Genomic DNA, 18,955 nt, shown 5'->3' on the forward strand with positions numbered 1-18,955 from the left:
TGAATAAAGAAACATGAGACAATGTGCATGACAGAGAAACATGACGACATTTGATTATTGCCATCCCAGGTATCTTGAAAGGTTTGTAACCTTCCTCTTCGATTGTACCCAGCTGATAGCAATTTGACTGATTTTAAAGCAGCGTTTTGAAGCAATAATCATGAAAGTGGCACAAAACGATGTGCACACAACACAGATTTCGGCGGCCAGCTCCTGACATCTGGCAGCGGATGGCGTGGTGAGGTAGCGGGATTTTACGGTCGCACCAATCCTTACCTGTTCTCCGCAGCAGGGTTCTGCTGAACTAAAGGCTGCTGCGTCTGAGGCACCGCAGCTCCTGCCTGCCCAGCCTCCAGACCCCCGCCAGTGGGCGACTGAAGGGAGGGCTCAAACACGGGAACCCCCCCGGCGTCAATGGGAGGGAGAGGGGGCTGGAAGTTAGGCGTGGAGTGCTGCTTTTTATTTATTGTGCCAGGTCTACGAGGGGCGATTTCCGGCTGTTTGTTAGCAGGGCTACAGGGAAGAGGGGAGACAGTATGAAACACTCACACAAGAGAGTGACAGTGGGGTATTAGTCTCCACAGAAGGGAAGGAGGAGAAGGACAGGACCACCACCTGACCACTGGGACAGCAACCAGAGAGATATGTTGGGAATAGATGAGATTTTAAATTGTTTTTGGAATTTAGCAATGCAGCGTAAAAAGGTTTTTTTTTTCATACATATTTCAAAAATATATAAAATAAATGAATTATATATATACATATTATATACAAGCTACATAGTTTCTCAGTAGGTCTTTATGAGTAGGTCTTTTGAATCATTCACTCAACCAATTCGTTCAAAAACATGGATCTTTTAGGATCGCCAATACTCTGTGTTGCTCAGAGACCAACAATGGTTGATTTCGTTTGGAAACATTTTAGTTGACAGAGCAAAAACAGTCAATATATAGTACAATACACTGGTAATGTTGTATCCTTAAAGGGATAGTTCACCGAAAAAATCCCATGATTCACTCGCCTTCAAGCCATCCTAGGTGTATATGACTATCTTCTTTCAGATGAACACAATCGGAGATATATTTAAAAATATCCTGGCTCTTATTTATGATGGATGGATGCATTTTTTTGGGCTTCAAAATCACACCCCCCCCATTCACTACTATTATAAAGCTTGGACATTTTTAAATACATCTCCGATTGAAAGAAGATAGTCATATACACCTAGGATGGCTTGAGGGTGAGTAAATCATGGGATAATTTTCATTTTTGAGTGAACTATCCCTTTAAATTACAAAAAAATACTGTATAAATACAGTACATTTACATCAGTAAATGACACAAACTTTGACACATTTTAGTATTTTGCCCCTAAATTTAATTTCAAAACCTAGCTTAAATTTTTTGTATGCTAAGATTTATCCCATAGTGCAAAAATGAAGCAGCCATTCATTAATGAAGCGTAAATCAATGTTATTGTTAATAAAAACAATTTTTAAAAATGCTATTTGAAATAAAGCTGAAAAATCACAAAAGCGCATGACTAAAAATTAAACTAGAAGTAAAACAGAAAAGCTAGTGTGAAGAAGTACTATAATAGAATATAAATACACTGACATTAATTTCGTTCATTAATGAAGCAGTCAAATCTGTTTTAGAGTGACTGCAGCAGCCTGACATTCAACTGAAGGACTGTCCTCTACCTGAGGCACAAGAACATTCACCTTTTCAACTGCTAAACTTTTGGTATCATCGCCTGCGAGACAGGAGCTGTTCGACTCATTCTGAACATACAAAGCTTATAAGAGCTCTGCTGACGGGACTGAACACTTCTTGCTTATACACTCACTGGATAACTAAAATTACGCAATTACTGAAATACAAATAATAACATTTTACTCCTTTTAAACATTTTATTCTGACAGATTAGTGCTTCTGAATGTGACTTTTTCCCCCTCTGACTTTGGCACCCAGTTCATGATCATGAAATATATCAATAATGCGTTTATACATAGCTATGAGCATACATTTTATTTATTTCAGAAAGCATACAATAAGCAACGGTTGACAAAAAACTAAAGTAAAACAAATCAAAAAAGTATAAAACAAAACAAAAACAAAAAAGAAAAGCAAAGCAAAACAAAAAAAACGAGGCAAAACCACAGAAAAAGATGCATGTGTCATATGAAATGAACACGTCTAAACAGCCCCCAGCTCTGGTCTCAGACTGTCTGCTTGGACTGTGACGGACTCACTGGCCACTACATACGAGGCGGACACTACTGTGGAGCTGGAGTCATGTCTGTAAACACGGGGGTGAGACTTGTACCTGTCTTTGCGGGGTGTGTCAGAATCGAGCGACCCCTGGCTGCCTTGGCGCCTCTTGTCTATGGTTCCGGCTTCGGAGTCAGGGGTACCCGGGCACCCAGGCATGGCAAACATGCCTGAAACGTTGAAGTCCACATCTGAAGAGCAAAAGAGCAAAGGATATGATTATACAGCCATGAATGAGTAAAAGTAAGTTGTTCTTAAAGAGGACAAGCTCAGTTCCAAACTTAGGCCTTAGACAAAGGCCTTTTTTTGGCCCAGTTACAAATAATATTACATGTTTATTTATTGAAAATTTGACAGTAAAGCACTAAGCTTGAATTAAGATGCAGATTTTTTTATTTTATCTAAAATTATTTAAAAACTTTTATTAACAACAGTAACATGTAAAAACCTAATTTTTATAGGGAAAAAAGTAAATATTCTACTCTTATTAAATATACCATACTAAACCGACAGCTTCAGTGATTATAAAAGGAGCGCCCTTTACTTGCTTTCTGTGTAATTCAGTCACAGTTTAAAGAAAAGTTTTTGTTTTTCATGAGACTTTATGACTTTTCCTACTTAGTGCTCCTCTGCTGCCATCTGCTGGTTATAGCTGTAATTTCAAGTCCCCTTCTGGCGAAAATCAAGTTTTTTAAAGGTGCCCTAGATTCAAAAATTGAATTTACCTTGGCATAGTTAAATAACAAGAGTTCAGTACATGGAAAAGACATACAGTGAGTCTCAAACCCCATTGTTTCCTCCTTCTTATATAAATCTCATTTGTTTAAACGACCTCCGAAGAACAGGCGAATCTCAACATAACACCAACTGTTACGTAACAGTCGTGATCATTAATATGTACGCCCCCAATATTTGCATAATGCCAGCCCATGTTCAAGGCATTAGACAAGGGCAGCCAGTATTAACGTCTGGAGCTGCACACAGCCGAATCATCAGACTAGGTAAGCAAGAATAACAGCGAAAAATGGCAGATGGAGCAATAATAACTGACATAATCCATGATATCATGATATTTTTAGTGATATTTGTAAATTGTCTTTCTAAATGTTTCGTTAGCATGTTGCTAATGTACTGTTAAATGAGGTTAAAGTTACCATCGTTTATTACTGTATTCACGGAGACGAGAGCCGTCGCTATTTTCATTTTTTAAACACTTGCAGTCTGTATAATTCATAAACACAACTTCATTCTTTATAAATCTCTCCAACAGTGTAGCATTAGCCGTTAGCCACGGAGGACAGCCTCAAATTCACTCAGAATAAAACTTTAACATCCAAATAAATACTTTACTCACATAATTCGAAGCATGCATGCAGCATGCATGATGAACATCTTGTAAAGACCCATTTGAGGGTTATATTAGCTGTGTGAACTTTGTAAATGCGCTGTAATATAGTCGACAGCTGGTGTGGCAGGGAGCACGTGATTTAAGGGGGCGGCGCCGAGTGTAAATCAGTGCATTGTTAATGATGCCCCAAAATAGGCAGTTAAAAAATGAATTAAAAAAAAATCTATGGGGTATTTTGAGCTGAAACTTCACAGACACATTCAGGGGACACCTTAGACTTATATTACATCTTGTGAAAAAGCATTCTTGGGCACCTTTAATGTTGTTTATATGTCTATGTGGTGATTTTAATATGCTTTAAGACAAACCATGTGCAAATTCATAAGTCAACACCATTGCTGAGTATTTTCTCTTTAAAACTGCAGTGATCTATATAAAAAAAAAATCGGGTAGATTTACCAATATAGTGGGTGTATGATGTATATTACGATGTTATGAGGAACTATATGCCTTTCTCCACTGACGTTCTGAGTTGTTCAAACCGTTTCTAAGGATATTTATAAGGCAGTCTCAGATGGTGAACGGGAACATGGTTTGAGTAACATTAGCAACACATTAACAGCTGTTTGATAATGTAAGCTAGTCAAGCAAAAGGCTAATTATATCAATTACCGTTATGTGTCGGACATCCGTAAAAAGTGATGCCATTTTGCAGGTTTACTACAGAAAAGTTGACCGAGTGGATCTCTGAGCTCATGCGAGCGGGTGGGGGCCGGGATAATTAGCATATTCATAGATCTGCATATATTCAATGAAGCAAGGGTGTAGAGTTACATTCAAGCTTTTTTAAAGCTTTTTTTTCACAGGAAAAAAATGTTAAATGTCATTTTGGTGATCAAAGATGAGTTTTAAGGGATAAAATTATCGACTACAGGGGGACTTTAAATAAAAGTTTGCTTACCACGAAGCATTGGTTTTCCGTCATCTTTTAACTTTTAGTTTTACAAATCACATTAGAAATTACATTAAAATAACATTACATTTAAATCTTTGAAGTGTTAGAAAAAATGTAAAACACTTGAAACATTCTTAAATTTTACCCTCCAAAAGTTTGCATGAACCCTGAAATGAATAAATGTAAAACAACCATGGTTACAGTTAGCATTACTACATTAATTTCATGGAGAATGTTGGTGATTTTTTTGTGGATTGGAGAGCCTTATATAACTTGTTCATTCGTGGTTCAATATTTCTCCAGGTTTCCATGTCAGCGCTGTTTGATCTGATACCTGTACTTTATAATAGAGAATACTTTGCCAAATTTAAATAGTATTGCGTGATCGAGATCGGTGCGCGAGAGCCTGTTCTGAGCTCGTGCCGCGTTGCGCTGTTTATTATTGTCTGAGCTGATAAACTGTCCAGGCTTTGCAGCTCACACGAGTAACGCGGTTTCTTTCCGCTTTCGTTTCGTTTGCCGTCTAATGTTTCTCATATGAAACAGAAATGGCAATGTGGTGGTCGCACCAGTGTGACCTCTAACAAAATTTAGTCACACCCTGACCCTCCAGTTGAGAACCACTGATCTAGACAGTAAACAGCGAGGAAGCTTACTAGGTTTGGAACAGAGCTTCAGCCGATGGTAGTCTTACCTTCTGGAAAGAACCAGCTTGCATGGTTGATCATTAGTTCTATTATTGACACGACATGGACGGAAGTAGTGGCTGCCATTTCAGCAAGGCTTCTAGGAGCAGAACAAAACTGTAACATGTCAAACTGTTCCATGAGTAACATCAACAAAGACATTTAACTCCATCTAACATTTGTATATAAACGATGCAATTTGAGAAGCATTTTGTGTAATGGGTAATGTGAGCAGATCTCACCCCTCTGTTTTGGCCCACAGCAAATTGGGGCCCAGTACGATGGCGATGTTGCTTGCAGTCATCTTGTTGATGTCGCTTTCCAGAGAAAGCTTGGCAAGAAACTTCACCAGGTACCTTCAGAGACATGGATTAGCTTGTTACAGTCATAATAGTTTGTTAAAGGTCAATGCTAAAAGTTAGTTTGATGTAGTAACAAGCAGACCTAAAATTGGTTTTGTTGGGCTTTGGTAACATGTCACACACCACCCACAGTGCCTGAAGCCTCTTATCAGGGTCAGAAATACTGCAGAGGAGAGAAAAACAAGAGTTATATACAGGGCTTGACATTAACACCCACCAACCCGCCAAATGCAGGTGGATTTCAGCAGTGGCGTGTAACTCAGTCACTCCTACTAACCACTTTGGCGGGTTGAGTTTTATTTAAAACATTTTTCAATTGTAGTCTTTTAAAAAGGCCTCTAAAATAATAAACTAAGTACAATGTAGTGTTGTCAAAAATATAGATACTGAAATATCTTATACTCATTTTCCGCAGAATAGATACACAATACCAGCTGGGCTTTCTCACTCACTCATCTCTCCGACAGCAAGTTGAAATACTGCTTATTGCACTCAAACAGTCAAATACACACAAAATAATGTTGAGTATATTACGAGTATTCACATAAACAGTTATGTTTTAAGTGAACGTAAACAGAAAAGCAATGTTTAACAGTATAATGGATCCGTGCGTCAGGTCTTAAAGTGACAGCAGCCTAATATATATTAATATTTTTCTCCCATAGTTTCAATGTCAAAATTGTGGCTAGTGAAAATGCTGAATGGCTAGTAACTTTGGAAAACCACTAGCCACAGTGGCTGGTAAGCAAAAAAAAGTCAATGTCAAGCCCTGACATTATATATGCCTATGACACAAGAGCCTCACAAACAGCTTTTGCTGTACCTACACAATAAAAACTGATTTAATTACATTTTAAATGAGTTTAGTATCTGAAATCAATCATCAACATATGAAATATGAAATCTTCATCAATATAATTTCTAATATTCTGAAATTCACATACTGTTTAATCAGCATGGCTATCATTTTTTTTTATCAACATTTTATTTAGCATTTAGAGTTAGAATTGAATTTCACAAGAACTGGGCACATTCATTTGGGCATATTTCAAGCCTGACACCCTTTGAAAAACTTTGATGCCAATCATTTGATCCACTGAGACACTTCCAAGCTAATTCCACTTTACAATCCAGACCAGAAACCCTTTAAGTTGAAATCAATTGTCTTCCAGTTGAGCATGGACATTGGTGTATATGAATGTGCTTTACTTTGAGGCTTGAATCCACTCTTCATACAGCTGGTAGCTCATCAGAGGTTCAGGCAGCTCTCTCAGGTAAGATTTGAGGGCTCCTAAATAATCGTGAGAAAGAAAACCCAACATCAATTGCATTTGCAAGCCCTTGATTGTGTTTTAACACGACTCGTAAAGTGTAAAGAGTTTTTCAAAAATATGGCTCTAGTTGTGGTACTCTTAACACTGATGAACAGATATGAAAAGTTCCAGGTTTCAAAATAGCTCAGTGCCAGTATCCTGTTTTTGTAATCAAAAATACAAGCAAGCATGGTTTAAAATAAAACAAATCAAGCCACACTGTCATTTTGGGAAGTCCTTCTAAATGCACAAATGACTTTTTAGCTAACAACTCTGTAGCTGTGTACCTCAGCAATTTCATTTACGAAAAACAGCACATACCAGCAACAGCGTGAGGGTCAGAGTAAAACTCCTCTAGTTGGGAAGTGGAACAGTCCAGTGCCGCCTTTAACTTCTTCAGTTTAGAGGCTCCAGCAGCGATACGGAACAAACCCTGACACGAAAGAAAATGTTGTAAATGCACAAGACCTTTGCAAAGCGCTGTAAACTGATTTGTTTATGTGTAAAAATGTCTGAAAATGCAGTTTTTGTATGTGTCAGTGATGGTTTCACAGGGAAATGACTGTCTCCTTTCACTGCTATTATTAGTCTGGGTTTAGCCAAGAAGCAGAAGTGAACCAGCGGACGTCTGTAACATGGATATACTGCTACAGAGTTGCTCTTGAAATGTTTAAGGTCATCCAGAACTTATCTGTAGTTCAACCTTAAGATAACAGTGACTGAACATGCAGCTGTTTTGAGTTCTGACTCTGTATGTCATTGTTAAAGGGAACCCATTATGCCCCTTTTCACAAGATGTAATACAAGTCTCTGGTGTTCCCAGAATGTGTCTTTGAAGTTTCACCTCAAAATACCCCACAGAACATTTAATATAACTTGACAAATTTGGCCCTCTTTGGTGTTTTTTGTGTGTCCCTTTAAATGCAAATGAGCTGCTGCTACCTTCCCACTTTCAACAACAACAAAACTGGAGAATCTCACGCAGCCAGAATGTCAGAAATTGTCAGTAACTGTGTTCAGCCTTACATTGTTCAAACTGGAGTCGGACACTGATGGAGAGACTCAGGAAGAAGTTACAACTTTTAGAATGCATCTGGATGTTTCTGAACGGTTAGAGGATAAATTTATGTAGTTGTCGACTAGCGTGTGCCGTGTTCTGACGAATAATGCTACCTATTAGATTGTGCTACCAACACTATATTTGCATTGTGCTAACTACTGTTTTAATGGGAGGTAGCAAAATCTGAGTGGGTAGCACAAATCATCACAACAGCCAGGGCTGGACATTAACACCCGCCAACTGTGGGTAGATTTCAGCTGTGGTGGGTAAGACATCCACTCCCTCTAGCCACTTTGGCGGGTTGAATATAATTTCAGCCTACAGCCAAATGAAATGCCAAGATCGTCGTATCACAAAATTATAATTCAATTACAATTCTTCATCGATTAACTTGCTGTTAGTGAAGGCAGAATAGGCAAAATCGCGCTGAATGACAGAAGCGCTCTCTCGCGTGCGCGATCAGTTTTCCTTGCGCCTGAATGGTCAAATACACGAACACACAGATGTCAAAATGCCCATCTTGTGGCGTATCTTGTGTGAATGGTCAGTTATGTCTTAAGTGTACGTAAACAGGTGGGTAATAACTGGATATGTGTCAGTATATTACGTACATGCATTCAGCAACCCAATTAAATACCCGACTGTCATTAATGTATACATGTTAATATACATGTAAATAAATGTATACATGTTAAATAAACCTACTGTATCTGAAAAAAGATTTTTTTAAAAATTACTATTTGTAATTTGCTTCTTTGTTCTTTTTATACAGCCTAACAAAAATAACTGTACATACCAGCTGATATGATTTGAGTGGTCAATCTGCATTTGTAAGTTTGAAAGGGTTTTAAATCTTCTAAATCAAGTAAAATGACTCAAAATCAAGTAATTTAAGCATGCCAAAGTCAACTTTAATCATATAAAATGTAATTTCCCAACAGCAAAATTGTGGCTAGTGAAAATGCTGAATGGCTAGTATAGTAACTTTGGAAAACCACTAGCCACAGTGGCTGGTGAGCAAAAAAAGTTAATGTCAAGCCCTGACAACAGCGTAAAATGATTTTCGCAAATATATAACACTTTACCAACTTTCTTCGGCACATTTCCTTCATGAATGAAATTCAACCATGGTCTCCTCAGTGGCTCAGATGCTGGAATCTATGGAGACTCTTATGTTCATTGGTACATCCAAAAACATTTGTAATGTTTTTTTGTATATCTCTTGCTACAGCAAGTAAACAGAAATGGCAGACTGCTGCGGCTCTCTCATTGCAGAATCTATGCTAATAGGGCAGATCGTCACCAGTTGTGGGTGTATGAATGTATGCATGTATGTATCTATCTTTTCTTCTCATTGAGACAAAAGGAACTGGTTCTGTATAAAGTGGCCTTTGCAAAAAATTCAAAAGGCAGAAAGATTGAGCACTTCCCTGAAAATGACAACTATCTGCCATTGTGTATGCAGTAACAATGTGCATCAACTTCTCCTCGGGATAAAAACGGTCATGTCATTTCATCTGTTAGTTCTCATGTGTTGTTTGACTGTCAGATACCTCTTCCTGCATGCCGGTCTCCAGCAGCATCATGACGCAGGCCTCTATGGGCAGCGCGATCTCTCTGCTTGTGCGTTTCAGATGTTCCTCCAGAGCTGTGCCAAACGCTGGCTTCTCTGTCCATTTATCTATGCCAGATGATGAGAGAGAATGAGAATGATTTGAGTTATGGCAGGATACATTTAAGAATCATCACTAGGTGTGTGTGTGCGTTTAACAGATTCTGTTAGACAAGATGATTTACAGTGTAAAAAAATGATACGTTACAGTGCTGGCCAACAGGAAGCTTTGAAAGAGAAAGAATGATTCATAGCTGGATGATTCATAGCCAGATCTCTGGGTGCATCTCATAAAACCAGTCAAGAACATGTCTGGGCCGTATTTCACCCCAAAATTACAATTTATATATTTATTATCTGTCATCTATCTATCTGTCTATGTATCAAATAAAAGGAATATTTTATTCTCATTACTGTAATGTGAAAAATAAATTAATATCATTATCATCATAAATTATAAATACAGTATTAATTTATGCAGATTTTTCATTATGAGATGTATACATACTGTAATGACAATAATCATTGTGAAAAATGGCAACTAAAAATTAAATTAAAAGTAAGATGCCTAAAGAAATAACCGTATCGACAATAAGAATTTGAGGGGAAAATAAATGTGCCTAAATAAATGTCACAAATGCAAAAAAAGCTTCTTTAGGCAATATAGACATATATATTAGAGTAAATATGACCCAGACATATTCTATATACTGTAAATAAATAAAATTAAGCTTTTATTCTACTACTGTGATATGAAAAAATGCTTATATACACTAAAGAATTGACAATATAATAAATTATTATTAATTTCATTTAGAATTATAAATTATGCATTAATTATATACATTGTGCTGCCTTTCATTTCTGTTGATTTTTTATGTTATTCATTATGAGGATATTTAATGACAATAATTATAGTGAATAATGACAATAAAAAAGCTCAAAAGAAAAATGTCTAGATAAATTACAGTGACAGTGAGGTTATTTTGCAATACAATAATAAGATTTTGAGTGGAAAATGAGCTTAATATTGTTGTAAATGTCACAATGCAAAAAAAGCTTCATTTCCTTTGTTACTTCTTTTTTTGTTGTTGCTATTTTAGGGTGAAATGTTCACTAGCAAACAAGTTCTTGGACAGATTTTGTGAGATTTACCCTTTTAGTTTGTAAGCTGTGACTGTTTATCTGATCTCAATAATGTTCAAACTATGTCTGTGTCAGCACACAGAACACATGCTCCATAATACACTCTGTTTTTTGTACTTAAAGGGTTAATTCACCCAAAAATTATGCTTTTTATAAAGTAAAGTGCTTACACATAATTTATTGCAAAATATTATTCTCCAACGCACGTTCACGCAATGATATCTGCTCTCGCGTCAACACAATACACGAGCCGAGGTGCTCTCGTGATTTAGTGCTGGAGATTAATATTTTGTACATAAAGTGGTAAATTATGTTTTTTGCCACACATAAAGCACTTGCGTCACTTCATAAAATTAAGGTTAAAGCACTGGAGTTACATGGATTACTTTAATGATGTCTTTACTACCTTTCTAAGGCTTGAAAGTGGTAGTTGTGTAGAATGGAGGGTCAGAAATCTCTCAGATTTCATCAAAAAGATCTTCATTTGTGTTCCGAAGATGAACGAAAGTCTTACGGGTTTGGAGTGACATGAGGGTGAGTAATTAATGACAGAATTTTCATTTTTGGGTGAACTAACCCTTTAATAAGGCCATGATTTCATAAGTGTTATGAGTGATTCATATGAAACATTTATCCAGCAGATGCTCTGTCCAGGAAGTGAAGAGTAAATATCACACCTTGCTGTGACTGTATGGTGGGCAGGACGCTTTCAATGGACGCCAAGGCTCTTCTGTGGTAATCAGCTTGAGCTTCTAACAACTGTCAAGACAAATACAAACCTCACTTTTCTATTTTTGTTTGACAAGAAGAAAAGTCTGTGACTAAATGATCTTTAATCTACTCACTGGCTATATACTGTAAAATATAGTATATAAACAACAGTTAAATTAACTCCACTGGTTAGACATGCTAACTACTAGCATATAGTAAGACCTATGAATACCACCAAAGTCCCTTTAGGCAAGTCATTTCACTCGGGGACCATCTTGGAAACGCCTCTCAGGCAGCAATTTCAGTTTCCTCTCTTTTTGAACGAGGAAACATCAAATTCTCCAAAGCTGTTCACTAAGCTTATGATTAAATTTCATATTTGAAATCAATTAAATCTGACAAAAACTCTCATAAATTTTATTTTTAAAAAGTCAAATCATGACAAAATCTGTATTTTTCAGCCAACGCGCATGTGCAGTCCTAAGCGCGCGTCTCAGAACACTGACTGTTTCTGTAGCAACCGGAGCTTCTAACGGCGATGATGACTTTACCAACTGGCGATTGGCTCTTTTATTTAGAAGGCGGGACTTATTCCGCAATACTGCGTGTTGCACTTTCTCCCATTCATAGTAACATGAGTGCACAGTCTTTGTATATCTAAAGTTTTTGATACCACTGACCTTCGACCAGTTTCTTACTGATAATTAAAGTTAAATTTGCAAGTTAAATTCATTATTCCAGTATAAATCGCTTATATAAAGCTCATAGAAATGACTTACCAACACATAATAGCGGGCATATTCTCCTTCCTTGGAGGAAAAGCCATACATTTCAGCTGCCAGTTGATCCTAAAGACAAAACAAGATCATACTAGGCTTAAAGTGCTACCAAAGGTCACCTAGAAACCTCAATCAAATCTGACTCATATCCATACCTTGCATATTTCCATTTTGTTCTGAGCTTCATCCATCTCCTCCTTGAGTGTGTCAACTTTGGCAGCCATTGCTTGAGCATTTGCAGCTGTAGGAAATGCCTTTGTAGCCTGGTGATACCTGTATTACAGGAGTTTGAAATGTTTTCTCTATAAGTCCAAGCAATTTGCATTGCAATGTCATCAAGATGCTCAGCAGACGCTGATGTGGTTATAGTGTCATGCATTTACACTACAATTCAAAAGTTCGGGGTCAGTACGATTTTTTTTAATGCCATTCAAAGAAGTCTCTTATGCTCACCAAGGCTGCATTTATTTGATCAAAAATAAAAACAAATATTTTAAATTGTTAATAACATTTCAAAATATTACTGTTTTCTATTTGAATATATTTTAAAATGTCATTTATTCCTGTGATCAAAGCTGAATTTTCATTACTCCAGTCTTCAGTGTCACATGATCCTTCAGAAATCATTCTAATATGAAGATTTGCTGGTCATACATTTTTTTACTATAGAGTGCTGCAGTGCCTGTCCCCTTTTTCAGTGGCTTTGGTTCCAGAAGTATTTTTTTCATTCATTTTTCCCATAGGGATTTTTAGGGATCTTTGTTAGAGTTATAAGCCATGAACCAAGACAATCAGCTACGAGGTGAATCATACCTAAGTTTATTGTAAAATATGCATATATATATATATATATATATATATATATATATATATATATATATATATATATATATATATATTATATATATATATATATATATATATATATATATATATATATATACACACACAAACATTTAAGTATTTTGAGAGGGTAGGGAGACCGACTCGATTACATAATTTGCGGAGCTAACAAGCTCTTTTGTCACGCATTTCTTTTCTGGACTCTCTGATTGGTGTAAATTTCTGTGCAGCATCCTGGGTAATGTAGTTTTTCACCACGATTTCTGCTGTTAAACACGATTATTGATCGTCTTTTACTTCCCCCGACCGGAACCCGACTGTTGCACTCTATTATCAACATCAATGCTTAATATCCTTAATATAATCTTATTATTATCATTATCAATGCTTAATTTTTTTTTTTTTTACAATTTTTAATGATTCTTTTCTTTGATAAATAGAAAATTAAAAGAAAGAACAGCATTTTTTATTTGAAACCATTATACGTGTCTTTACTGCCACTTTTGATCAATTTAATGCATCCTTGCTAAATAAAAATTTTAATTTCTTTCAAAAATAAATAAATAAATAAATACTGAACCCAGTAGTATATATACACACCTGGCTTTCGCAGAATCAAAATCCAACACAAGCTTAGCTAAATGTTTCCTCTGCTTCAGGATGTTAGGAATATCCACCTTTAAGCAAAAAAATGAGATATAACCTACATTGCATGTTTTAAAAGCAGGGTTTTTCCGCAGGTCTTTGGCGTTACGTACCTCTGCTAGCTGGTTAAGAGGGTCTAGAATATCTCTCTCCAGCTGAACTTCATGTTGGCTCTGCTCAATGGCCAGTTTGTTTTCAGCTTCTCCACAGACTTCCATCATCCTCCTGTAGATACACAGGGATAATTTTGTCATCATTTACTCACACTCATGTTGTTTCATTTAGAGCCCCATGAAATCAGTGTTATTTTTCTCAAATTCCTTGTTTTCCATTTTTATTTTCTCAGGATTCTGGGTTTATGATTTAATACAGTGTCAAATGATATGAATTCTAAAACTTTAACATTTTAATGAGTCTTTTAAATTGTAATCAAATGAAAACACTTAATCATAAGTGCTAAAACCCCCTATAAACCAATCATCATCAAGCACCAATAAGGGTCACATCTTCCATCATGAACAATAATAAGTTAACATTTTACATCATTCTATTATGCATTTCAATGAAATAACAAATGTTGTTGGATAATCATGATGCTTCCACTCTGTATTTTCACAGATCAGGACCATAAATAAACCGCCTGCCTGAGAAAACAGATGACTCAGTGATGTTTGGTCACATTCAAAATTCTCTCATTATGAGTATGAATCACGGGTCAGACGGACCAGATTATGGGATGGTTTTGTCTGTTAAAGAGCCAAAGAGTTCATAAACTCACCCAATGAGAGACTCTTCCCCGAGCTGATTTCCTCCATCCAGCATGGATTGTGAAAGGGCCGTGAGAGGAAGCTTTTTCTAAGAGGAAAAAAAAAAACAGTTCAGAAGTGTGTACTATGGAGGTATTTGAAAATGTAAAAGCAGCTGTTACTTACATGCCTCTTCTCCGCATCTGTGCCTATGCTACCCTGCAGACACATGGTCATCTTCTTGTGCGCATTATGGGATACCAATCGCACATTTTCCAGGCGGCGCTCGATCTGTATTAATGCACACATTTGATTCAAATTTTAAATTATTTGGAACTTCAGTGATTCCCAGTTCCATCATCGAAAGTTCCATTCAACAATGTTCCATTACCATGGTTACAGGCACACCTGTTCTGCATTTCCTGTAATGCTCGGCCACTTGAGTCTTTGCAAAGTATTTTATGACTTGTACACAAACACCCTTCAGAGTTTCCTGTTCTTATAAATGTGCAAAAGGCATGTTCAGTGATTTCATCTGGACTGTGATTCTGGCAAAGCTGAATTTTCAGCATCATTATTAGAGTCTTCAGTGTCACATGATCCTTCAGAAATCATTCTGATATGATGATTTGATGCTTAAGAAACATTTTGTATTATTATCAATATTGTGCTGCTTAATATTTTTTTTTTTTAGGATTCTTTGATGAATAGAAAGTTCAAAAAAGCAGCATTTTTTTGAATGAGAAATCTTTTGTAATATTATAAATGTATTTAGTGCCACTTTTGATTGATTTAATGCGTTCTTGTTGAATAAAAGTGCCCCTATTATGCTTTTCGGCTATTAACTTTCATGTAATGTATAATATAATGTAGCTATTTGTGAAAGTAAAAGGACTGCAAAGTTTCAAAGATCAAACTGCACACAATAAACAGAGTTATTGTCTCCCTAAAGAAAGAACCGATTCTGAACTGCCTGAAACATGTTGTCAGTAATTCAAGTCTTACTTCCAACTCAAACCTACGTAGGTTTGTAACACATTTGCATAATGTCAGCCTATGGTCTTCATAGGTTGCCCGTAAACAATGTCTACTTTGACCCTCAAACACTGTAGCTGAGGCCTGGAAGAGCTTGGTTATGTTGTCGACATGTCGAGAAGACGCTGTTTTCTACAAAAGCTGCACCTCCAAAGGATGAGGTCTGGGCCATCTGACCAAATCGCAACAGACTGGATAATCTGACCAATCAGAGCAAAGTAGACCAATCAAAACAGGGGCACGTTCAAGCTCAAACCTGTGCGCAACGTTTTGCTACAGTTTCCGGGTTGAACAACATGTTTCCTGGAAACGGTGTGCAACGGGTTTGAGATACGCTTTCTCTTGTTTGGTGGGTCTGTCAAAAATGTTAGCCCAATCAGCAGCAACACGTATATAAACCATGCGGTATTAAAGAGAAAGCTCGCACAATGGGTCCAAATAAAGTTGTTTACAAATAGGGCAGTGACTAATATTGAGCATATTCAAACACGTATTTATACTGATTTCATCAGGCTCCGAAAATTCTTCAAAAAAGAACACAAAGAATGGCCTTCTCAGCTGCCATAGTTGCAACTCTTGCGTCATCAGAACGGGGTGTTCAACGCACCACCGTTTCCGTTTAAAAAACTTTTTGCAACGTTTTGTCGACTGAAAGACTGGAACATCTGACCAATCAGAGCAGAGTAGGTTTGCAGAAAGGAGGGGTTTAGACAGACCAAATCCTTTTCAGGAACCATTTCAGACAAGTGTTTTTGATGTTTGATGCATGTAAACCTATTGTAGGAGACCTCCAAAACAAAATTAGGAACCTTTAAAATAGGGCACTTAAAAATCTTTTGTGCATCTATTATGGGAAGTATAGTAATCTCCAGGAAAAGCAGAAAAATTTTGCTTTCTGGTTGTTTCTTCGTCGAGTTGGCCATCAATTTATGTTTTTGACCTGCAGTCATAAACACAGAGGCTGCAAAGGGGCCTGGACTGAAAAACATTTTTAAAGTGGACAATATAAAGAGTTAAAGCTACAGTGAGCATGAGGAACCAGGCAAGAAAAATGTCTGCACTGTGCCAGCCAAGTGTGCACTTTAGCACATACAAGTGGCCTGAGTTTAGAGACCAGCTGGCTGTTTACCGGCATCTTTCATTTTGAGAAAAACTCTGTCAAATGTATTTTCAGTTCACACCTCCCACTTTGTTGGTTCTTTTTTCCCCTTAAACCCCGGGCTCTGTGTGCAGATGTGAACTTTTAATGTTAACTACATAAGAGACAATACAAGTCAGCCACGTGTAGGTTGATTTCCCTGAAAAATGTTAAAACTGTGCTGCTATTAAAATATTGGAGCATCCCGATCAGCCTGATACAGCAATGTCAGCTCAACCAATGCCATGAGTCTGTTTGTCCAACCAATGAAGTGTTCCGGAAACCCATTTTAACCAACACCTTTAAATTCACCATTAAATCAAAATTGACAATTCTCATTTTTTAAGGAATATTGCAGTATTTATCATAAAGGATTTTTTTTTTAATTAATGTGTCCTCATAATCTTTAACTAAAATAACTTCCCCTCCCTCTTGAAGCAACATTTCTTTTCTTCGCTGATAATGTTTACTGGAATGAGGACTGGACAACCTGTCACTCACATGAGATCCACCAATAGCAAACCACAACAATCCAATCAATTCCCTGTGGACAAAATCAAGCCCGCTCTACATTTGTTCTTGTTTGAGAGGCCGTTTCGCATGGATATACATCACAATAGAGAAGAAAACATTTCCATTTCATGCCAACTTTAAAAATAAGAATTGTTTATACTTGTCAGAGTTGCATGTACATATTGTTTTCAAATTACTTCGACCAGGAAATTTGGCTGGTTTGGATCCAGAAAGGAATCAAGTTTTGTTTACAGTTTGTGCACAAATCACTTCAGCAGTTACAGTGCAAGAAGCGATCCGGTCTTCTTACAGCTGGAACAGAAAGCAGCCAAACTGGCTGAGTGTTTTCTTTTATAGACATTCTTGTTTCTCTCGTTCTCACATCTATGTGCAAGAGGCGAATCCTCAAAGTGTTACAGTCCCTTAAATAACTTCAGACAGTCGCAGTGGAACTGAAACTCTCCGTGTGAGATGACTGCTCTTTTCAGCATCTCAGAGTCACGCTGCTTCTGTTTGCAACTCAAACTCATTTCAATAAAAGCTCACCACATAGGCACCCAATTCACCGATATATGCAACCTACACTTTCACCTAGAATCTAAGTATACATACTGTCTGTGTTGTTTTAGCACAATCTCAAAACTCTTAAATCTCAATTTAATGTGGGTGTGTGTGTATATATATATATATATATATATATATATATATATATATATATATATATATATATATATATATATATATATATATATATATATATATATATATATATATATAAACAATAATAAAATATTAAGCAGCACAACTGTTTTTAACATTGATAATAATAAGAAATGTTAAAATGATTTCTGAAGGATCATGTGACACTGAAGACTGGAGTAATAATGCTAAAAAATTCAGCTTTGATTACACCAATAAATTACACCAATAATTTCTAAAAAATATAATTAAATAGAAAACAATTATTTAAAAATTACAAACACACCTTTAAAATATTTTCTGCTAAAAGAATGCATATAAAATGTAACCGTCCACTAATTTTCCATCATTTTTCAGATACAGGTTTGTTAATGGAATGAGGAAAAGGGAAAAACAAAGAGGAAAAGAGCTGCAGTACAGATGTTCTGATCAGCGCTCCACAGTTCCAAGCAAAGCAAACGAGACAAACAGGAAATGATGACGGGGCCATACCGGCCTGTGGCAGCACTCACCCAGCAGGGGTCAAAACTCCCACTGGAGCACACTTACTTAGTGTGACTCAAGACCTAAATGACTTTGAAATGGTAGTTTGTCACGCTGCTCATAATTTAAACTACAGTCAAGCTATTCTGTTAAATGAGTAGGCAGCTACACTGCAACAACCACATTGGAGCTATTTAAGGGGACAATGTATATAACTAACATACATAATAGATGATATTTAAATTTATTTTTTCCAATAAAGGATGACACATTAAATTTAGCATTTAACAGATAAATTTACAAAAAATACAACAAAATACATTTAGAAAACTTTTTAAATTGGACCAAATGTTCGCATTTTGCAACCTTTTTTCCTGCTGTTGCGACTAACTTTTGTTAGAGGTTGCACTGGTACGACCACCACATTGCTGATAAGCAATAACTTAACTGATGAGAGCTGCCATTTCTGTTTCATATGAGAAACGTTAAATGGCCAACGAAATGAAAGTGAAACGAAACAGCGCTACTTGTTTGAGCTGTGCAGCGCGGATTGTTTATAAGCTCGTAGCAATATTAGACAATGCAGCGCGAGCTCAGAACAGCTTTA

At 36.6% G+C, this 18,955-nt stretch overlaps 1 protein-coding gene across 3 annotated transcripts in view; it reads right to left on the reverse strand.

Annotated features, from left to right (window-relative positions):
- Positions 1 to 18,955, reverse strand: part of arhgap17b (Rho GTPase activating protein 17b) — a 41,855-nt gene that overhangs the window by 11,949 nt on the left and 10,951 nt on the right. For 2 of the 3 annotated variants that reach the window (XM_048183360.1, XM_048183365.1), the window contains exons 3-17: positions 14,667 to 14,771; positions 14,513 to 14,589; positions 13,848 to 13,959; positions 13,690 to 13,766; positions 12,402 to 12,519; positions 12,247 to 12,315; positions 11,434 to 11,515; positions 9,552 to 9,679; positions 7,260 to 7,371; positions 6,835 to 6,916; positions 5,708 to 5,788; positions 5,506 to 5,619; positions 5,272 to 5,363; positions 2,330 to 2,465; positions 277 to 513 (exon numbers count right to left, since the gene is read on the reverse strand). In XM_048183360.1, the coding sequence (XP_048039317.1) occupies positions 277 to 513; positions 2,330 to 2,465; positions 5,272 to 5,363; positions 5,506 to 5,619; positions 5,708 to 5,788; positions 6,835 to 6,916; positions 7,260 to 7,371; positions 9,552 to 9,679; positions 11,434 to 11,515; positions 12,247 to 12,315; positions 12,402 to 12,519; positions 13,690 to 13,766; positions 13,848 to 13,959; positions 14,513 to 14,589; positions 14,667 to 14,771 (1,622 nt within the window). The remainder of the gene's footprint in view (positions 1 to 276; positions 514 to 2,329; positions 2,466 to 5,271; positions 5,364 to 5,505; positions 5,620 to 5,707; positions 5,789 to 6,834; positions 6,917 to 7,259; positions 7,372 to 9,551; positions 9,680 to 11,433; positions 11,516 to 12,246; positions 12,316 to 12,401; positions 12,520 to 13,689; positions 13,767 to 13,847; positions 13,960 to 14,512; positions 14,590 to 14,666; positions 14,772 to 18,955) is intronic. The other variant, XM_048183369.1, reaches the window with a different exon arrangement.

Source organism: Megalobrama amblycephala, linkage group LG1, assembly GCF_018812025.1.
Source record: "Megalobrama amblycephala isolate DHTTF-2021 linkage group LG1, ASM1881202v1, whole genome shotgun sequence".
Taxonomy (NCBI): Eukaryota; Metazoa; Chordata; class Actinopteri; order Cypriniformes; family Xenocyprididae; genus Megalobrama; species Megalobrama amblycephala.